Source organism: Mixophyes fleayi, chromosome 3 (genome assembly GCF_038048845.1).
Source record: "Mixophyes fleayi isolate aMixFle1 chromosome 3, aMixFle1.hap1, whole genome shotgun sequence".
Classification (NCBI taxonomy): Eukaryota; Metazoa; Chordata; class Amphibia; order Anura; family Limnodynastidae; genus Mixophyes; species Mixophyes fleayi.
The window spans coordinates 240,036,063-240,056,335 of record NC_134404.1 but is presented as its reverse complement, the minus strand read 5'-3'; the positions used below and the strand labels follow the sequence as shown (position 1 = coordinate 240,056,335).

The 20,273-nt window shown below is 41.3% G+C and overlaps 1 protein-coding gene across 1 annotated transcript; it reads left to right on the top strand.

The window, feature by feature from the left end:
• Positions 1-3,846: 3,846 nt before the first annotated feature.
• On the top strand, positions 3,847-10,060 carry LOC142143233 (uncharacterized). Its single transcript, XM_075200945.1, has 7 exons — positions 3,847-4,447; positions 4,529-4,600; positions 4,713-4,763; positions 8,642-8,704; positions 8,788-8,850; positions 9,238-9,300; positions 9,897-10,060. The coding sequence occupies exons 1-7, from the start codon at positions 3,847-3,849 to the stop codon at positions 10,058-10,060; spliced, it is 1,077 nt and encodes a 358-aa protein (XP_075057046.1).
• Positions 10,061-20,273: the final 10,213 nt, after the last annotated feature.

Here is a 20,273-nt window from a genome sequence, read left to right as displayed (position 1 = left end):
GTCAAAGAACTTACAGATACAATATTCATCAGACAATAGCCCCTCACACTGTCACTGAGTTCCAGAGTTATCAGACCTTTTCATAACCCCTGGACCGAGCTTGGTAATGGGCTGCTCTGGGTACCATAATAACTTTTCCTCTGCATCCATCTCATCTGTATCACTACCAGATCCTGCCTCTGTCTTCCTTCACAAAAATAGAGTGTACTATAAAAAGTAAAAACAAGAAAAATCCTGGAACAATAGAAAAACAAAAATCGCCACTCCATTGCTGGGAAGATAGTCTGGGCAACGTCCTTGGCTCAGGTGTCTTGACTGCAGGCTTTAGGTCTCCCGGAACAGGTTTACGAGTGACAGATCGGTGTCGTCAGTCTCAGCTTTATCTCGCACTTTCTCCGCGTTACTGACTTTCCTACAGTGGGTGGAATGGACCCAAGTGTCTTTCTATCTGCAACCTTCAGTGATGTAGTACTGGTCAGCAGCACTTGGTACGGGCATTCCCAACGGTCTGTTAAACAACCTGAGCGTAAGAAATTGCGGATCATAACATATTCCCCAGGTTCAACATCATGACAGTTCGTTTCTGGCATACCAGGTGACAGCAATTTTAGTTTTAGTTGTTGTTGCTTTAGCTGTCTGCTCGTTTTTATAAGATATTGCACAGTCACTTCATTATTACACTTCAAGTCTTCTTGTGGACTCACGATCAAATGAGGTTGTCGGCCGAACAGTATCTCAAAGGGGGACAGATTAAAAGGAGGTCTAGGAGTGGTTCGGATGCTATGGAGGACTAGTGGCAAAGCTTCAGGCCATGCCAACCCAGTTTCAGCCATTATCTTACCAAGCTTGTTCTTAATAGTACCATTTACTCTTTCCACCTTATTACTGGGTTGTGGTCGGTAAGGGGTGTGAAGTCTGCTGTTGATTGCCATGAGCTTACACATGTTCTGGAAGATATCACCAGTAAAGTGGGTACCCCTATCACTTTCAATGATTCTAGGGATACCAAACCTACACACAAACTCCTGTACAATTTTCTTTGCAGTGAACACAGCAGTATTAATGGCTGCCGGATATGCTTCTACCCAACCATAAAACACATCAATACATACTAACACATACTCTAGATTCCTGCAAGGTGGTAATTGGATATAGTCAATTTGTATTACCTGAAAAGATCCGTCTGTAGGAGGGATATGGGATGGCTCAGTTGGAATAGTTTTCCCGACATTTTTCCTCAAACAAGTAAGACATGACATTGCCTTCTTACCAGCCTGAGAGGAAAATCCAGGTGCACACCAGTATGCTCTCACCAGTTTGCATATACCTTCTTTACCCAGGTGAGTCAGACCGTGTGCTGCTTCAGCCAGGCTTGGATAGTATGTTCTGGGAGCTACAGGCTTACCTTGTCCATCTCTCCAGAGTCCTGAGGACTCTTGACCACATCCCTTCGCCACCCAGACTGCCTTTTCCTGCAGGGAACACAAATCTTGCATTTCAATTAATTTCTGCATGTCTTATGTCTGAAAAACCATCATAGTCTCGGTCGACACAGTCGATGCCTTTTTAGCAGCTTCGTCCACCCTATTGTTGCCCAATTACACCGGGTCTTCTTCAGAGGTATGGGCTTTACATTTTATGACGGCTACTGTCTTGGGTAACTGTATCGCTGTCAAAAGTCCTTTTATGTGTTGTGAGTGTGCCACTGGAGTGCCTGCTGCTGTCGTAAAGTTTCTAAGACACCAAAGGGCCCCAAAATCGTGCACTACCCCGAAGGCGTACCTAGAGTCAGTATATATATTAGCTGACTTACCCTTTGCCAACTCACACGCTCTCCTTAATGCTACTAGTTCGGCCACTTGAGCTGAGTGAGGTGGGCCAAGGGGTCCAGCTTCTACAACGTCCTGATCGTCTACAACAGCATAACCAGTAGATAGTTCTCCCGTCTCCGTCTGTCTATGACAACTCCCGTCTTTATAAAACGTAAAATCTACATTTTCTAAGGGGGTGTCACGTATGTCGGGCCTTGCAGTAAAGGTCTGGTTCAGGTATTCCATACAATCATGCGTATCAGTACTCTTGCCAACTCATCACCAACCAGGGTCTCCTCACCTTCCACCCTTTGGGGCATATTCAATTGTTGGCGGGATTGTAATGACCTCGCCGCGAGAAAAAAATAATTCCTGCTCGTTTTTTCCTGTTCGAGCGCTCGTTTTTAAAAAAAACTCGCTCAATTCAAATGTTAACATTGCATCCACCCCCTCACGCTCTAACTATTGGTCCTAGCGAGTTTGAAATGTAGGAGCGGTTAAGGCAGCCATTTCAGTTAAAAAAATTAATGCAGCCATCAACAAACTGTCATTTGCTGACTGCTGTGGCTTGTGACTTCTGACTGCTCTCCATTGCTCTAATCTTGGATATTGATTTGTGAGTTGACTCTACACTACACTACACAGTAAAATAACTTTTATATCATTTTTAAAATTTATTATAATCCTATTTTTTTACATTACTGACTAATACACACAACAATATACTACAGACATACCACACTCGCCTACATTTCACACACCACACACACATATATATCTGCATATATTTATATATATATATATATATATATATATATATATATACAAGTTAACCCGTGCATGATACTCATGCATTTTTTTGTCAAATAATGTCAGTATACCAAATTTCAGGTCATTCGGATGAGCCCTTTCTGAGAAAATAGTTTTTTCCACAGACACACACACACTAACACACGCCGCTACACATGCAGGGGCGGATACAGAAAATGTTTGTTCCCCGGAGGGATGTTAGGGCGGGGCGATTTAGGCCCCGCCCCCTTTCCGACTTCTGAGGCTGCCGGGGGCTGCACAGTATGTGCAGGTCCGCTTGGCAGTGACAGGCAGGGTTTTAAACACAATCAGAGCAGCCGGGCAGCACACTGTCACTGCCAAACGGACCTGCACATACTGTGCAGCCGTCGGCAGCAAACCCTACTGCTAGGGGGGGGCGATTGCCCCGATCGCACCCCCCTGGATCCGCCACTGTACACATGTGTGTTCATGAGGTAAAATTACCTCATGAAAATGAGTTTGATCCCTCAACTCGTCAATAATGTCAGTATACCAAATTTCAGCCCTTTTTGAGGGTTTTTTTCCACACACACTAAGAATTTAGTAGGTCAGTTAACCCGTGCATGATACTCATGCATTCTAGTCAAATCAAGCTACTTAAGGTGTTAAAAACTCCCCACTGTCACCCCCGGCAACCACCAACCACTCCCAACTGTCACTTCTCCTTCAAGAAATATATAGGTCAGTGTATAACTCTGCCCAGCAGGTGGCGCTGCAGCTTGGTTTTTTTTCCCCACACACAGACAGACTAACACACGCCACTAGACATTTATATTCTAGATATATATATATATATATATATATATATATATATATATATATATATATATATATATACATATATATATATATACATACACACACACACATTTATTTATATTTGTATTGTTAGATTATTTTTTTCCTGTAGTTTCACAATTGCAGTTTTGTCCTGATTTTGAATAATTGAATTTTTTTCTTTGTAGTTTACATATATATTTTATTGAACCTAGTTAGGTACCTTCAAAATTATATTATAATTTATTTTAAATAGAAAAGCATATATTTTTTTAGTCAAGTACTTGTGCAGTGTAATTTTTTTTTTTATTACTAGTGTATTATAGTAGTATATTTATTACATACTAGTGTAGTGTAACCTTAGGCAAGTGTTGTTAAATAGTCAATTTTTTATTTTTTTTTCCAAGTGAAATTTATTAGAGCAGGCATGTATAGGGAGCGTAGGGATTCTTCTTCTTCACCACAGGGAACCCAAGAGGAAATTGTCAGCAGTGGCGAGGAATGGAGAGAGAGACCTGAGGAGCGGCAAGAAGAAAGAAGAAGACAGCAGTTTGTGAGCAGCGTGCAACCCAGCACAAGCACCCAGCAGCAACATACTACAGAAAGTGATTCTGATGTAGAAGGACCATCTGTAGCACGATCCAGGTGCTTCACACTTGAGGAGAATGAAGTCCTTGTCGCTGGGGTACTGCAACATTACGAGACACTGAAGGGTGGCCAATCTCTGAAGGCGTCCTTCAAGCATAAGCACAAGATTTGGGCCCAGATTGCCTCTGCTGTGTCCACAGTAGGTGTTCGAGTCAGATCAATTGAGGTTTGCCAGAAACGCTTTCGGGACTGCAAGCGCACCACGAAGGCGAAGATGGCAGCTGTTGCCCGTCATTCCAGGGGAACCGGTGGTGGAAAGCCACTGCGGCTAAAATTTAAGCCTTGGGAGGAGAAGATGCGGCAAATTCTCAGTGCTGATCTTGTGGACGGAGTGGAAGGGACAGTGGACACCCTTGATCCATCCACCTTCCAGCCACGAGGTATGTATAATTGTCTATAAAAGTAATGCTGTGAATAAAATGTAAATCAAAATTCTAAAAATTTGTTTGTCAAAATTGCAGAACAAGATGCAGCACAAAGGAGAAGACATGCAAGGGAGGCAGTACCCCGGAAGAGAAAATCCAAATCTGGAGGTAAATTGCAAATGTATAATAATGCAAAAATGAAACTGATTTTTTTTTTTACTTGCCTTGCTAAAATCTTATATACAGAAGTACTAAATATTTTTTTTTTAATGTATTTTAGATTTGGGTTCTTCTCAAGGACACAAGGGCCAGAGGAGTGTAGAAGGAGAAGGTATGATATTAAAGATGCACACATGCATGTATGCATTCTCCATAGATTACATACTTTACACTACACATTACACTCAGATAACACTTTACCTTTGTGTAAATAAAGCGATATTAATCACACATAACACTTTTTAATAAAAATATCCCCTATGTTAAAGAAAAAAAAATCTTGTTCCAAAATAGTGTTACCGACATTTGTTTATTATTTAAAAAATGTTTTACACCCAAATTTTGTCAAACATATATGTACGTACGTATATACATTCATACATACATATACCCATACATATATTAATGTATTGTTATGTGCGTATTGTCGCTAACCAATAACGATTGTCGAACCTCGATTTGTGTTTCCAAAGCACAAAGATTTATTCGCAATAAGTGGAATAATATGCTCAAGCGAAGTAATAGTAAATACAGCCGTTACTTATCGCAGGCGCTCTGGATCCAGTGCAGTCATTCAATCCTGAAGTCTGGGGACAAGATGTCTGCACTCTGGATCACAAGCTGCTGCTTATATACACAATCAAATACAGTAATACAATGAAGATGGTATAGCTTGCATCTATTGGTCCGGGTCTCAGGAATGTCCAAGGGGTCGTCAATCATTGGCTGGTTCATCCTAAGGAATCCAAAGGAGGGGGTCATCTCTGCAGGGGGTATGCTCTGCTCTTCCCGCCAGGATTCCTTAGTCTTAAGTAGTTCATAATTCCCTATCATTCATAACTTGCGTATGCACTCTGCGATTCCCTCGCAGAGTGAACCAAACAGTAGGATATGTAACAAGGTTCATTATGATACCACTCATGAGGTTATTCCTTTAACCTGTTCCGTGTATTTCACTAATATGCATGTAACTCTGATATAACATATAAATACTACTATATTTCGACATAACTGACTATGTGTTGCAACTACCATTAATGTGTACTATTTTATAAGTATGCGTGTTTGTGCGAATGTATGGTAAAAGACCAATTACTGTTGCTGCCACGTGCAGTGGATGCGTACGCCCTTTCACGCCGTAGCGTGCCCTTGTACGTCATAGCGTACCGTACGCATCTTTTCAGACAAAGACAACCAGGTTTGCTAGACTTTAATTGAAATGACTTTATCCAATTTGCTGACTTTGACAGTATGTATGTATGTATATACATACATACATACATACATACATCATCATCACCATTTATTTATATAGCGCCACTTATTCCGCAGCACTGTACAGAGAAATCACTCATATCAGTCCCTGCCCCATTGGAGACAGTCTAAATTCACACACACACAGATAGACAAACAGACACTAGGGTCAATTCCAATAGCAGTCAATTAACCTACAAGTATATCTATATCTATTGTAACAAAAGGAGGCATTTAGCTGGCAATATGCAGAGAAAGCAGGGAAGTAGAGTAAAACATTGGCACAGTTATGTACCTAGGTGGAGATTAAACCAGGTAAAAACATATGTGTAGTTTAAAATTGGTATTGCGGACCAGTCCGTATACTCACTGACAGGCGGGGTGGGCTCATCTGCGACATCACTGACCAATGCTAGTTTGGACTGTCCATGTTTCCCCACAGTTGGATGCTTTTGTGGAACTCCTGCTGTGACTCCCAGGATGGCATTCCGGTTTGGCGGTTCCCAAAGATCGATGTCCAGATGTTGTGGATTCTTAGGCGGTTCCTTTAAGACCGGGCTTCCGACCATTGCATCAGTTGCCGGCATGTCCGGCCGGATCCGCTCACCGAGGACATCATTAAACAGTGGGAAGTCTCGCCCCAAAATGAGTGGATATGGGAGTTTAGGTGCTATGGCAGCTACCACCATAACAGTTTTGTCTTTGAGTGTGACTGGTAGTATTGTTCTTTCATACTCCTCTGTTGTGCCATGTACACAAAGAACTTTCCCTTTGGACAACCGAGTAGTTATGGTTTCGGGTAAAGCAGAGCTGGAAACCAATGAGAGTTCACAACCAAGGACAGAACAAGGTTTTGGTTGATTAGCACAGTCACCCGGAACAAACAAGGACTTCCTGATGTGGGACTCATGGTAAAACAGCTTGGAAATGCAGGTCCAATATGTGCCACGGAACTGTCCATGGGTTCCTGTAGTTTAGGACACTCTGCCTTAAAGTGGCCTGGCTCACCACATTCAAAACACTTCAGATTAGACAGCTTTGCACCTGGCCCTCTGTCCGTAGCAGTTTTGCCATTGGGCCCTGTGGCAAGGATTGTCAAACCTGGCTTTTGGCGTGGCAGCGGCTTTGGCACAAATGCAGGTTCTTTAGTCATTTGCTGTAGCACACAAAACTTTTCTACCACGGTGGCAAGCTCTTCATAAGTTTGTGGGTCTGATTGCAGAACTCACCTTTGCAAATCACGGTTCAGGCCCTGGATGCAGTGATCTATCGCCAGAACTTCAATAATCCGAGAAGGCGAATTCTCCTCAGGTTGCAGCCATTTCTTTAAAATTTTAGAAAGCTCAGCCACTTGCGCTCTGACCGGTTTTTCATTATCATAGCGCCATTGGTGATAGTGCTAGGCTCGGCCTGGCCCAGAAACTCCAATGCGAGCCAATATCTTAGACTTTAGACACAGATAATCAGAGGCCCGTTCCTCATCTAGATCCATATAAGCTCTCTGAGCTTCACCAGTCAGATATGGCGCCAGTCTCTCAGCCCAATCTTTAGGAGGCCATTTTGCCCTTTTTGCAAGTCTCTCGAAAGACACCAGATATGCTTCTACGTCATCAGCTGGTGACATTTTCTGGAGAACAGGACCAGGTGGTTAATTTCTGTCATGCCTCACCTGGCTTAACTCTTCTCTTAAGAGCCTTGTGTTTTCCACCTGTGCCTCGGCGACTTGTAGCATCTGAGCTTGCTGCTGTTGCTGCGCAGCGGCCACATTCACAAGGGTTCTCAGTACTTCCTCCATGTTGACGTCTGCGCGGGTTGGGTAGCGGAAACTTGCTTCCCGGAGTATCCCACTCCTGACACCACTTGTGGCAAGAGCCCGCTACTGCAGAAGCACACGCGTACAATTTATTCCTTTTTATGGTTCTTTATTGTCAGGATGGTAATAATATTTTGACACCGTATACTTGCACAGCAATTATGGAGACCCTCAACGCTTACTATACATAGTCCAGCTCTCTGTCCAGATCAGCCAGCTAGCCCAGTGTTGATCTCCCTGAACAATGAAACAAGCAGGGTTTTATACCTGACACTCCTCCCACAGGCCTAGCTTGATGGACAGGTGACACACCCACCTTCCCTTTAAAAGGAAATGCCCATCCCTGGCTCTGTTTAGACTATCAGACCCACCCTGTCTGTTTGCTGAGAGGAAGCAGCTTTTAAATCATGTATGTAAACCAATTTTAAACTACACATATGTTTTTACCTGGTTTAATCTCCACCTAGGTACATAACTGTGCCAATGTTTTACTCTACTTCCCTGCTTTCTCTGCATATTGCCAGCTAAATGCCTCCTTTTGTTACACTATATATATATATATATATATATATATATATATATATATATATATATATATATATACATATACATACATATCTACATGTATCTATACCTACATATATGTGTATGATGAATGTATTTATATATATATATATTTGGTTATAGCGAGATAGAAATGTATATCATTTGTCTTATAATACCAGGAATTAATGTTACACCTGTTCATATTATTATTGCATGCAATGAATATCTATCAAATTAATAATCTTCCGATGTAAAATGTTATTTGATATTTTTGGTGCTATATGTATGAATGTAATTTTTCCATTGAATCTACATTAATCTGAGTTTAATTTTTTTTTTTATTGATTCTAAAAAATAAAATTATATTTTTATTATAGGTGTGACATTGCTTATGCCAAGTCAAGTTGCAGTGGAAGTAGCGAGAACGGCTTCAAATCAAGGTATAAATTGTGATCAAGTTGATTAAATGTATAAAATACGGTACAGTTTCAAAAGTTTATTAGATTATAATTATTTGTTACAGAAAATGCAAGCCGTTTAACCAAGTCTACTCATCCAGCCAAAAGTGTTGAACCGAGTAAAAAAGGTATTTATATTTGCATTGTAAAACAATATGCATATTTCTCCATCTCTCTCTTTTATTATAACTCTCTCTTGTTCTATCACTTTCGCTCTTGTTCTATCACTTTCGCTCTTGTTCTATCAATGTCTCTCTCTCTTTCACTCTCTTTCACTCTCTCTTTCACTCTCTCTCTCTTTCACTCTCTTTCTCGCTCTCTCTTTCACTATCACTCTCACTTTCACTGTCACTCTCCCTCTTTTTCTCTTATTATTGCTTTCTCTCTCTCTCTCCTTCCCTTTCACTATCACACTCTCTCACAATCCCTGTCTGTCACTCTCTATCTTGATCACTATTCCATCCTGCAAAAAAATTATTAATAGCATCTAATATAATTTAAAATTTAACTAACAGCTCACAAGAGAAGAAGAGTGACTGAAGAAGACGTGTCGGAGCCTGTTGCTGATGTACAGCAAGGTAATGTTTACACAGAATTTTTTTTTTTGGGCTTAGCTAACTGATGTTTTAATGTGTAATTTATTTTTATCTATCTATCTCTCTCTCTTTATTATTATTATTATTATCCTTTATTTGTTAGGCGCCACAAGAGTTCCGCAGCGCCATACAATGCACAAACAGTAGACAGTACAGGGTAGTACATTACTGAACAGTAAACAAAAAATACTGACACTTCAGGAGCTCCAAGCAGGCTAATGCAGTAGAGATGGAGCAGAAGAGCTGGTAAGGACACAAGAGGGAGGAGGGCAGTGGTGGGATTCAGCCGGTTCGCACTGGTTCTATAGAACCGATTCCTAAACTACTTGCGGTTCGGCAGAACCGTTTGCTGGCCTGCTGTGCGGCTGCTTTAAATTTTTACACCTTGTGCACTGCAGCTTGCCCTACTGGCCTGGACAACGATCCCAAATCAGTTTAATAGCTCACACCGGCCTGGCTCTGCTGTTCTAAGCTGTGCAGGGCTGCCCAGGCTGTCAGTCATCATGTAAGCCCCACCCTGCCACCCTTGTTCTTTGCAACGATTGGCTCCCCCTACACGTGTCCTGAACGCACAACAGACTGTGCAGAGGAGAGATGCGAGAAGAAGATCCAGCCCAGGGCGGAGGCCGCGGAGCCACCATCAGCCATCACGCAGCAGCGCAGAAGAGCAGAGCAGACAGGCAGCCCGGGCCGGGACATTACTGGGTCACTCACCGTCGCCGACCGTCGGCATCTGGGGTGAGTAACCGTGATGATGCTGATGTGCTGAGCCTGTCACTGCAGTGTTTAATGTGGCAAGAGAGGGGCCGGACGGGCTTGCCGGGGGCATCAAAATGGCTCGCAGTTATGCAGTATGCTAGCTTGCTGAGGAGAAGAAGGTTAGCTCAGGGGCTGCCAGGTAGCTGCACAAATTGGGGAGAGACTGAGAGGGAATCCAGTATGGCTGGGCTGGTTGCTGGGCTGGCTGAGGGCTGGCCAGAGAGGAGAGGAGCCATTTTAATTAGCCTGTAGTGGTGGGGGTGGGAGGGGGGAATCAAAATGGCGCAGTATTATGATGAAGATTCTTCATGCTGCCATGGGACCATGACTTCTGTACTTAGAGTGAGGCTGAGATGTATGCTTCTACTTCCATGTCCATAAATAAATGTTATTATATACAAATTTTTTTATGTAGCCCTTGAAACAAAGGATGAAAAGGCAACATAGTTTGAGAGATTTTTTCAATAAGAAAGTCAGATTCTCCTGTTGTATCAGAATTGCCCTTGGAAGGTTCAACACAGTCACTAGCACAACCAATCTAGTGTGAAGAAAGCAGCACGTCAATTGAAATAGAAAATCACAACAACTCCAATATTGCAGACAGTCTTCCGGAATGCTGGTCAGTGCAACAATATAAAAATTTTAAAGAAAAATATGAAGGCCTGAGCATTTGTAACAAAAAGTTAGGTTGTGAGTATTGTGCGAAATATGATTTCATAAAAGAGAAAAGTGTTCATGTGTCAAAAGAGTGGAAAGGTTTTCAGATTGAGACATCAGGGAAAAACAGAATGGTACAACAAGCTTCTCTAAGGAAAAAAATGAAAAAACATTTTTCATCAAAGGCTCATAACATTTGTAAAGACAACTGAATACAATGAATAAAAAATATTTTAGTACTACTTGTAGAGTATTTAATACAATTTACAGCCTGACAAAAAGATGTAAACCATTTTCAGACATAGAAGATGAGATCGAACTGCAAATGAAGAATGGATTAGATATGGGAATAGGATTGCATTCACGTAAAACTGCTGTGAAAATAGATGATTTTATTGCCAAGGAAATTAAAAAAGAAATATTTACTAAAATTACTGCAAAAGATAAGAAAATATGTTTGATTATTGATGAAGCTTCAACTATATCTTGCAAACCAGTTATAATACTGTTCTTAAAAGTTGAGGACTCAGTTTCATCTCCAACATTTTTTGTTGAGCTAGTTGAATTGGAAAAACAAGATGCAGAGACAATATGTTCTTCAGTTCTCGAAAGCTTACATAAAATTGGGCTTACCAAGAACTACTTACAAAAAAATTTAATCGGATTTTGCTCTGATGGTGCAAGTGTTATGCTTGGGCGAAAATCTGGAGTGAGCACTAGGATCACAAAAGACTTCCCAAAACATAATAATATGGCACTGTTTAAACCATCGCCTCCAACTTGTTTTAGATGACTCAATAAAGGAAATAAAGCAAGTAAATCATTTCAAAATATTCCTTGATAAGATATATACTATTTTTCATCAATCCAATAAGAACCAGATTGAACTTACCAAAATATCTGAACAACTTGGAATTGAAATTATTAAGATTGGTAGAGTATTGGGACCAAGATGGGCTGCCTGTAGTTTAAGGTCAACCCTAGCTGTGTGGCGCGCTTATCCTGCACTACATCACTATTTTTCTTCAAATGCCAAGTACTTGGGTATGGCTACCCGTCTTAAAAATATATTTTTTTTAACTGATTTGGCATTGATGATTGATATTTTAAACGAAATTTCTCTGCTTTCCAATGCACTGCAAGCAAGAAATACAGACATAAAAAAGGCTGAAAAACTTGTGATTCGATCTATTAAAGCATTTGAAATTCTTGAAAAAGAAAAGGGTCCATACGAAAAAAAGGTTAATGAATTGATTACTTCAGAAAGCTACAAAAAAATCAATTTTGTAGAAAATCATCGGTTTGTTTGGCCTTCCTCGGAAAACACTCTTAGAAGGCATTGTAACGAATTTAAAAAAAAAGATTAATGGATTGTGGCCATTTAAAAGCAAGTTTTAACCAATTTAATGATAGTAATACATTACAATTTCTCAATTTTTTGGAGCCAGATTACTGGAATATTGAAGAAGTAATAGTTCCATGGAAAGCAGCTGAAGAGCAATTGCATGTATTTAATACATTTTTCAATTACCAAATTGAGATTAATGAGTATCGAGATTTTGTGGAAAATGTGTTAAAAAGCAACGAGAACTAATCAATTCCTGAAAGTGTTCAAAGAGCTAGAAATATTGTCAGAACAATTGCTGTAAGTTCAGCAGAAGCAGAAAGGGGTTTTTCAAAGATGAACATTATATGTTCTGAGAAGAGAAGTCGGCTAACTGTTTCCAATATATCAAACATTATGATTATCGGTCTTATCGGCCTACCGCTGAAGGAATGGAATCCTACTACTACAGTGCAAAGATGGTTAAGGGTAAATCACACAGCTGATGATGCTCGGATAAAAGCAAAGAAAATTGCAAGTGAGGACGCCAATCAAACAGCAATATTCACTAACTGTTTGTGAGGTATTTAATATTAAAAATCTTCCGTTACACATAATCTAGTTGTCTTTACCTCTTTTACTGTTCTTATTGCAGTATTTAATGCGTGAATTGTTAGACTACCTTTCGGTATATCTTTTGGTATAGTTAAAATGGTAATTAGGACATAGAACCTGTTGTTAATTTTTTTAAATCCCACCACTGGAGAAGGGCCCTGCTCAATGAGCTTACATCCTGAGGGAGGGTGAACAAAACTCAGGTACAGAGGGAGTGAGTTGACGTATAAACAGTATCTGTTTATACAGTAAACATATCCTTTTATGAAGAACAATGCTATTGAATACTAGGAACAAAGATATGCAGATTACTCATTTAAGATTCCAACTGCCAGTTTAAAATTTTAAATGAACAATACAAGTTTTAAACCGCCAATTGTACTGACCCTGCATGGACAACATAATTCTCTTTCTAAGTTACAAAAAACAACTTTTCCTATTTTTTTTCTTTTCTTTTTTTAGATTTTAAACACAGGTCTGCAAAGTCCTCCTGTAAGCCTGCTAACTATGAGTTCAGTTTTAGACTTCTTTGACACTAGACACAGAAAAAATTACTTAGTTTCTTAATCTATTACAAATCTCCTAAATAACTACAATTTTAAATTTTTCCATGCTGTCACAACTCTACCTCTCATTTCTATAAATACTTTACAATATATATATATATATATATATATATATATATATATATATATATATCTTTATCAAACATGTCAACAAAAGGAAACATGTTTCATATACTATATATTATTGCATGAACACCATGCTTCACTTTAAAATGGCCGACACATGTGCCCTTTTACACAGCAGCCATTTTAAGATTCCCATTTTAAGCAGTAGACTATTGGTATGATGCAACAATATACATTTAACACATTACATTCAAATTTACAGAGGTCTGAAAATATACATTAAATCAAATAGTACAGTTTTCTCAATTGGCTTGCTTAAATAAGATACCTATTTTTCTGTATTTGTATTAGGGATGTGCACCGGCGACTTTTGAGGTCTCGTGTTTTGTGTTTTGGATCCGGATTTTCGTTATTTTTGGGGTTCGGATTTGTCTCGCAAAACACTTGACGAAAGGTCTCGGTTCGGATTTAAGGTTTTGGATTCGGATTTTTTTTGAAAATAACATAAAAAGTTTAAAAATCAAGTTTTTGGGCTTATTTTCACTCCTAGGCTATTATTAACCTCAATAACATTCAATAACAAGCATTTCCACTAATTTACAGTGTATTCTGAACACCTCACAATATAGTTATTAGTCCAAAACGTTGCAACAAGGTATCTTTCTGGACTGCGTAGAGGAGTGGGTCACCACAATATATATTAAAAACCCTGAACTTTTATGATTCGCACCAATAAATGTACCTGGACTGCGTAGAGGAGTGGGTCACCACAATATATATTAAAAACCCTGAACTTTTATGAATCGCACCAATAAATGTACCTGGACTGCGTAGAGGAGTGGGTCACCACAATATATATTAAAAACCCTGAACTTTTATGAATCGCACCAATAAATGTACCTGGACTGCGTAGAGGAGTGGGTCACCACAATATATATAATAAGAAAACCATCAACTTGTTTGATTCGCACCAATAAATGTACCTGGACTGCGTAGAGGAGTGGGTCACCACAATATATTAAAAACCCTGAACTTTTATGAATCGCACCAATAAATGTACCTGGACTGCGTAGAGGAGTGGGTCACCACAATATATATTAAAAACCCTGAACTTTTATGATTCGCACCAATAAATGTACCTGGACTGCGTAGAGGAGTGGGTCACCACAATATATATTAAAAACCCTGAACTTTTATGAATCGCACCAATAAATGTACCTGGACTGCGTAGAGGAGTGGGTCACCACAATATATATTAAAAACCCTGAACTTTTATGAATCGCACCAATAAATGTACCTGGACTGCGTAGAGGAGTGGGTCACCACAATATATATTAAAAACCCTGAACTTTTATGAATCGCACCAATAAATGTACCTGGACTGCGTAGAGGAGTGGGTCACCACAATATATATAATAAGAAAACCATCAACTTGTTTGATTCGCACCAATAAATGTACCTGGACTGCGTAGAGGAGTGGGTCACCACAATATATATTAAAAACCCTGAACTTTTATGAATCGCACCAATAAATGTACCTGGACTGCGTAGAGGAGTGGGTCACCACAATATATTAAAAACCCTGAACTTTTATGAATCGCACCAATAAATGTACCTGGACTGCGTAGAGGAGTGGGTCAACACAATATATATAATAAGAAAACCATCAACTTGTTTGATTCGCACCAATAAATGTACCTGGACTGCGTAGAGGAGTGGGTCACCACAATATATATTAAAAACCCTGAACTTTTATGAATCGCACCAATAAATGTACCTGGACTGCGTAGAGGAGTGGGTCACCACAATATATATTAAAAACCCTGAACTTTTATGAATCGCACCAATAAATGTACCTGGACTGCGTAGAGGAGTGGGTCACCACAATATATATTAAAAACCCTGAACTTTTATGAATCGCACCAATAAATGTACCTGGACTGCGTAGAGGAGTGGGTCACCACAATATATATTAAAAACCCTGAACTTTTATGAATCGCACCAATAAATGTACCTGGACTGCGTAGAGGAGTGGGTCACCACAATATATTAAAAACCCTGAACTTTTATGAATCGCACCAATAAATGTACCTGGACTGCGTAGAGGAGTGGGTCACCACAATATATATTAAAAACCCTGAACTTTTATGAATCGCACCAATAAATGTACCTGGACTGCGTAGAGGAGTGGGTCACCACAATATATATAATAAGAAAACCATCAACTTGTTTGATTCGCACCAATAAATGTACCTGGACTGCGTAGAGGAGTGGGTCACCACAATATATTAAAAACCCTGAACTTTTATGAATCGCACCAATAAATGTACCTGGACTGCGTAGAGGAGTGGGTCACCACAATATATTAAAAACCCTGAACTTTTATGATTCGCACCAATAAATGTATCTGGACTGCGTAGAGGAGTGGGCACTGGGCACCACAATAAAATATATAAAAAACCTTCAACAGGTCTGCATTACACTACACATACGGCTGCTCCTCCATCCTCTCCATCATATACATGTTGGAGTTTTAGCGTGTGACAACCTCTTGTTTTTGATAATGTCAGTGCATTTTGAATATTTTTCAATTTGCCCCACACCACTGAATGTACTTTATCTATGATACGCATCTATCTATCTTGACTGCGTAGTGTGGTGGCCCCGGTACACAATTTGGTACCGAGGCCACAATATAATTAAAAAACCCTCCACGTGTCAGAATTCCACCAAACAAGTATCTGGACTGCGTAGTGGGGTGGCCCCGGTACCCAATTTGATACCGGGGCCACAATACCTCCTCCAAACATGGTACAGACAATTCGTCATTGAGATCCCATCAAGTATGTTGAAGACAGACAGGGTCCAAGTGTTATTGGTTGACTTTGTAAACCAAAAAACTGTCCCTGTTGCACATAGTCGTGCAATGAAGACTGACTTTTTCATTTAAAGGCACCATCTTTCAAGTGTAGTGTTTGTAAGTCTAAGTCATATTATACTTTTGGTAAAATTGGTTTATTTTGTTCCTCTTTATGGTAATTAGTAATAGAATTAAAGTATTAAATAGAATTAAAGTATGAAATAGAATTAAAGTATTAAATAGAATTAAAGTATGAAATAGAATTAAAGTATTAAATAGAATTAAAGTATGAAATAGAGTGGTATAGAGTTGTAGTGTGGTATAGATAGAGTGGTCCCCACAATATAATAATAAAACCCTCAACTGGTCTGAATTCCACCAAACAAGTATCTGGACTGCGTAGTGTGGTGGCCCCGGTACACAATTTGGTACCGAGGCCACAATATAATTAAAAAATTGGGCATCAACTGTCACCGTTGTTTAATATCTGATACACCTAAATATGGACTGCACAGTGGAGTGGCCCCGGTAGTAAATTTGGTGCCGGGGCCACAATACCTCCTCCAACTTCCAAGTGTAGTGTTTATAAAGACAGACAGCGTCGAAGTGTTATCAGTTGGCTTTCTTAACCCTAAAATTGTCCCTGTTGCAAATATTCGTGCAATGGACAGTTACTTTTTTATTGAAAGACTCAAGCTTTCAAGTGTAGTGTTTATAAAATATAAACAACAATACAGTAGTTTTAGAGCACGTCAAAAACTCTTGTTTTAAATTATGACACGGCATTTTACTTTTGGTTTAATTTCTTGAATTTTTTAAAATTTGGTTTTACTTTTTGAACATGGCAAACGACTGTTGATTGGTCATATAATGCCAAAAAAAAAGTTCCAAGATGGAATTGTCCTTGGGCCCTCACACCCACCCTTATGTTGTTGAAATAGGACATGCACACTTTAACAAACCAATCATTTCAGCGACAGGGCCTACCAAACAACTTTGGCTGAAATGATTGGTTTGTTTGGGCCCCCACACCAAAAAAGCTATTCATCTCTCCCTGTACAGACTAAACAGGCTCTACTGAGGCAAGATGTCGTCCTCATCCTCAACCTCTGATTCCTCTCCCCCTACAGTGTGTACTTCCTCCTCATCACACATTATCAATTCGTCCCCGCTGGACTCCACAACCACAGGTCCCTCTGTAGTATCTGGAGGGCAGTGCTGTACTTCATTGAGGAATTGATTATTCATTTTTATAAACATCATTTTTTCAACGTTGTGAGGAAGCAACCTCCTTCGCCGCTCACTGACCAGGTTCCCCGCTGCACTAAAAACTCTTTCCGAGTACACACTGGAGGGGGGACAACTCAGGTAAAATAGAGCCAGTTTGTACAGGGGCTTCCAAACTGCCTTTTTTTCCTGCCAGTAACAATATGGACTGTCTGACATGTCTACTTGGATGGTGTCAGCAAAGTAATCATCCACAATTTTTTCTATTGTGACAGCATCCAATGCAGCGAGAGTAGACATGTCTGCAATGGTTGGCAGGTCCTTCAGTCCGGACCAGATGTTATCAGCATCCCCGCCAGTGCCTCTTTTGGGAAAACTGAGCTTTTTCCTCCCAGCCATAGATGTGGAAGAAAATGAGGGTGGAGCTGTTGGCATGTCACGGTCCTCTTCAGAGGACAATCTCCTGACCAGCAGGTCTTTGCACCGCTGTAGACTTGTGTCCGCCGGAAACAGAGACACAACATACGCTTTAAACCGAGGATCGAGCACGGTGGCCAGAATGTATTCCTCTGACTTTAAAAGAGTGACCACCCTCGGATCCTGGCAAAGCGTACGAAGGGCTACATCCACAAGAGCTACATGCTTGGTGTAATCGCAATGGCTTACCAGCTCCTCCCTCACTTTCTCCAGCTGCTTCTGCAACAGCCTGATCAGGGGAATGACCTGACTCAAGCTGGCAGTGTCGGAACTGACTTCTCGTGTGGCAAGTTCAAATGGCTGCAGAACCTTGCACAACACGGAAATCAGTCTCCACTGCGCTTGACTGAGGCGCATCCCCACTCCTTTGCCTATGTCGTAGGTGGCTGTGTAGGCCTGAATGGCCTTTTGCTGCTCCTCCATCCTCTGCAGCATATAGAGGGTGGAGTTCCAGCGCGTCACAACCTCTTGTTTGAGGTGATGGCAGGGCAGGTTCATGCTTTTTTGATGTGCCTCTAGTCTGCGGTAGGCACTGGCTGAATGCCGAAAGTGTCCAGCAATTTTGCGCGCCACCGCAAGCATCTCCTGCACACCCCTGTCACTCTTGAGGTAATGCTGCACCACCAAATTAATGGTGTGGGCAAAACATGGGACGTGCTGGAAATTGCCCATATTTAATGCCCGCACAATGTTACTGGCATTGTCTGACACCACAAATCCCCATGAGAGTCTAAGTGGGGTAAGCCACTGGGAGATAATTTCCCTCATTTTCTCTAATATGTTGTCAGCGTTGTGCCTCTTATTAAAGCCTGTAATACACAATGTTGCCTGCCTTTGCATGAGCAGCCATTTTGTAGATGCTGCTACTGATGCAGCTGTTGCTGTTGCTGCGGAAGGGGATGCATCTACCCAGTGGGCTGTGTCACGGGCACTAGGAGTCTTTACCCAGGGATCACCAGATGGTAGGCTTACCAGAGCAATGTAGATGGTAATAGGGTACTCTGGTAGCTGGGTGATCACGGAACATGAAATGATGACCGATGAGATGCTCAGGAAAGTCTATGACTAGCAACACTGGTAATAATGAGGTAATGATACACAAGGAACTGTATGGACAAGGACACGTGAAGGTAGTCAGTGGTCTGCGATAGCAAGTTGTACCACTGCTATAGTGAGGAGGAATGTCCAACAGAAACAAGGAGGTGATGAGAGTCAGCGGTCTGCGGGTAGCAAGTTGTACCACTGCTATGTGAGAGGATAATGGAACAGATGATACCGGAAACAGGGATCAGTGGTCTGACATCAGCAAGTTGTACCACTGCATATATATGTGAGGAGGTGCACGGGGGAAGACTGCAACACAGGATATACACAGGCACCTTATACACGATCCACAGTAATATGCACAATATAGGTATATATATATGTAAATGACTGATCAGGTCTGCAATCTAGAAAGTCTCTTGAAGTAGTCCAGCACAATGATAACACAGTCAATGATGGCAATAGACTCAGCGGATAGCAGACTCCAGAGAGAACCAAACACAGTCCAGCAAGATATGCAATACACAGCACAGTCAATGAGAAGTATGCATACCGTGGTTCAGCAGTAGCAGTCAGATGGGATTGCAGCGGTACCTGAGCGGCTGGAGACCGACTGGATAGGAAGTCCCTGGATAGGAGAAGCAGCGGTCTAGCAGGTGCAGCGCACAGGTGAGTAGACCGACAGGGACACGAATCCACAGGAGTCAGCAACACGTGGAACTGGACTCATAGGAAACCCAGGAGAATGGAGATGATCCAGCAGAGGGTAGTAGGAGAGATACAAATCCAATGCTGACAGGAGGGTAGAGGCCAGTGGAACACGTGAAGGCGTGGAGAGTGGATCAGCAGGAGATGGACGATAGCGCTGACCACAGCGGCAGGACTCAGCGGCACACGGAGGTAACCAGTAGCAACCACAGGAACCAACAGCGATGGGAAACAGGAGTGCAGCGCAGGGCAGGAGCTGTAGATCACGAAGTGTAGCAGATGGTAATGACAAGCGGCAGTCTCGAGGAAGCCACAGCAAAGATGAGATGAGAGTGTAGTGCACGGAGGCAGCGGATAGTAATCAGCTGGCAGTCACGATGTTGAACACAGGCGAGTTGCAAGCAGGAGACTGTAGTGCACAGAGGCAGCGGATAGTAGTCAGCTGGCAGTCACGATGTTGAACACAGGCGAGTTGCAAGCAGGAGACGGTAGTGCACATAGGCAGCAGATAGTAGTCAGCTGGCAGTCACGATGTTGAACACAGGCGAGTTGCAAGCAGGAGACTGTAGTGCACAGAGGCAGCGGATAGCAGTCAGCTGGCAGTCACGATGTTGAACACAGGCGAGTTGCAAGCAGGAGACTGTAGTGCACA

Excerpts from the sequence above, each read along its gene's own strand:
- LOC142143233 (XM_075200945.1), top strand. The coding sequence starts at position 3,847 with ATGTATAGGGAGCGTAGGGATTCTTCTTCTTCACCACAGGGAACCCAA. Across the intron at positions 4,601-4,712 it reads GAGAAAATCCAAATCTGGAG|ATTTGGGTTCTTCTCAAGGA; the intron begins GTAAATTGCAAA and ends AATGTATTTTAG. Across the intron at positions 9,301-9,896 it reads TGTTGCTGATGTACAGCAAG|ACTGTGCAGAGGAGAGATGC; the intron begins GTAATGTTTACA and ends AACGCACAACAG.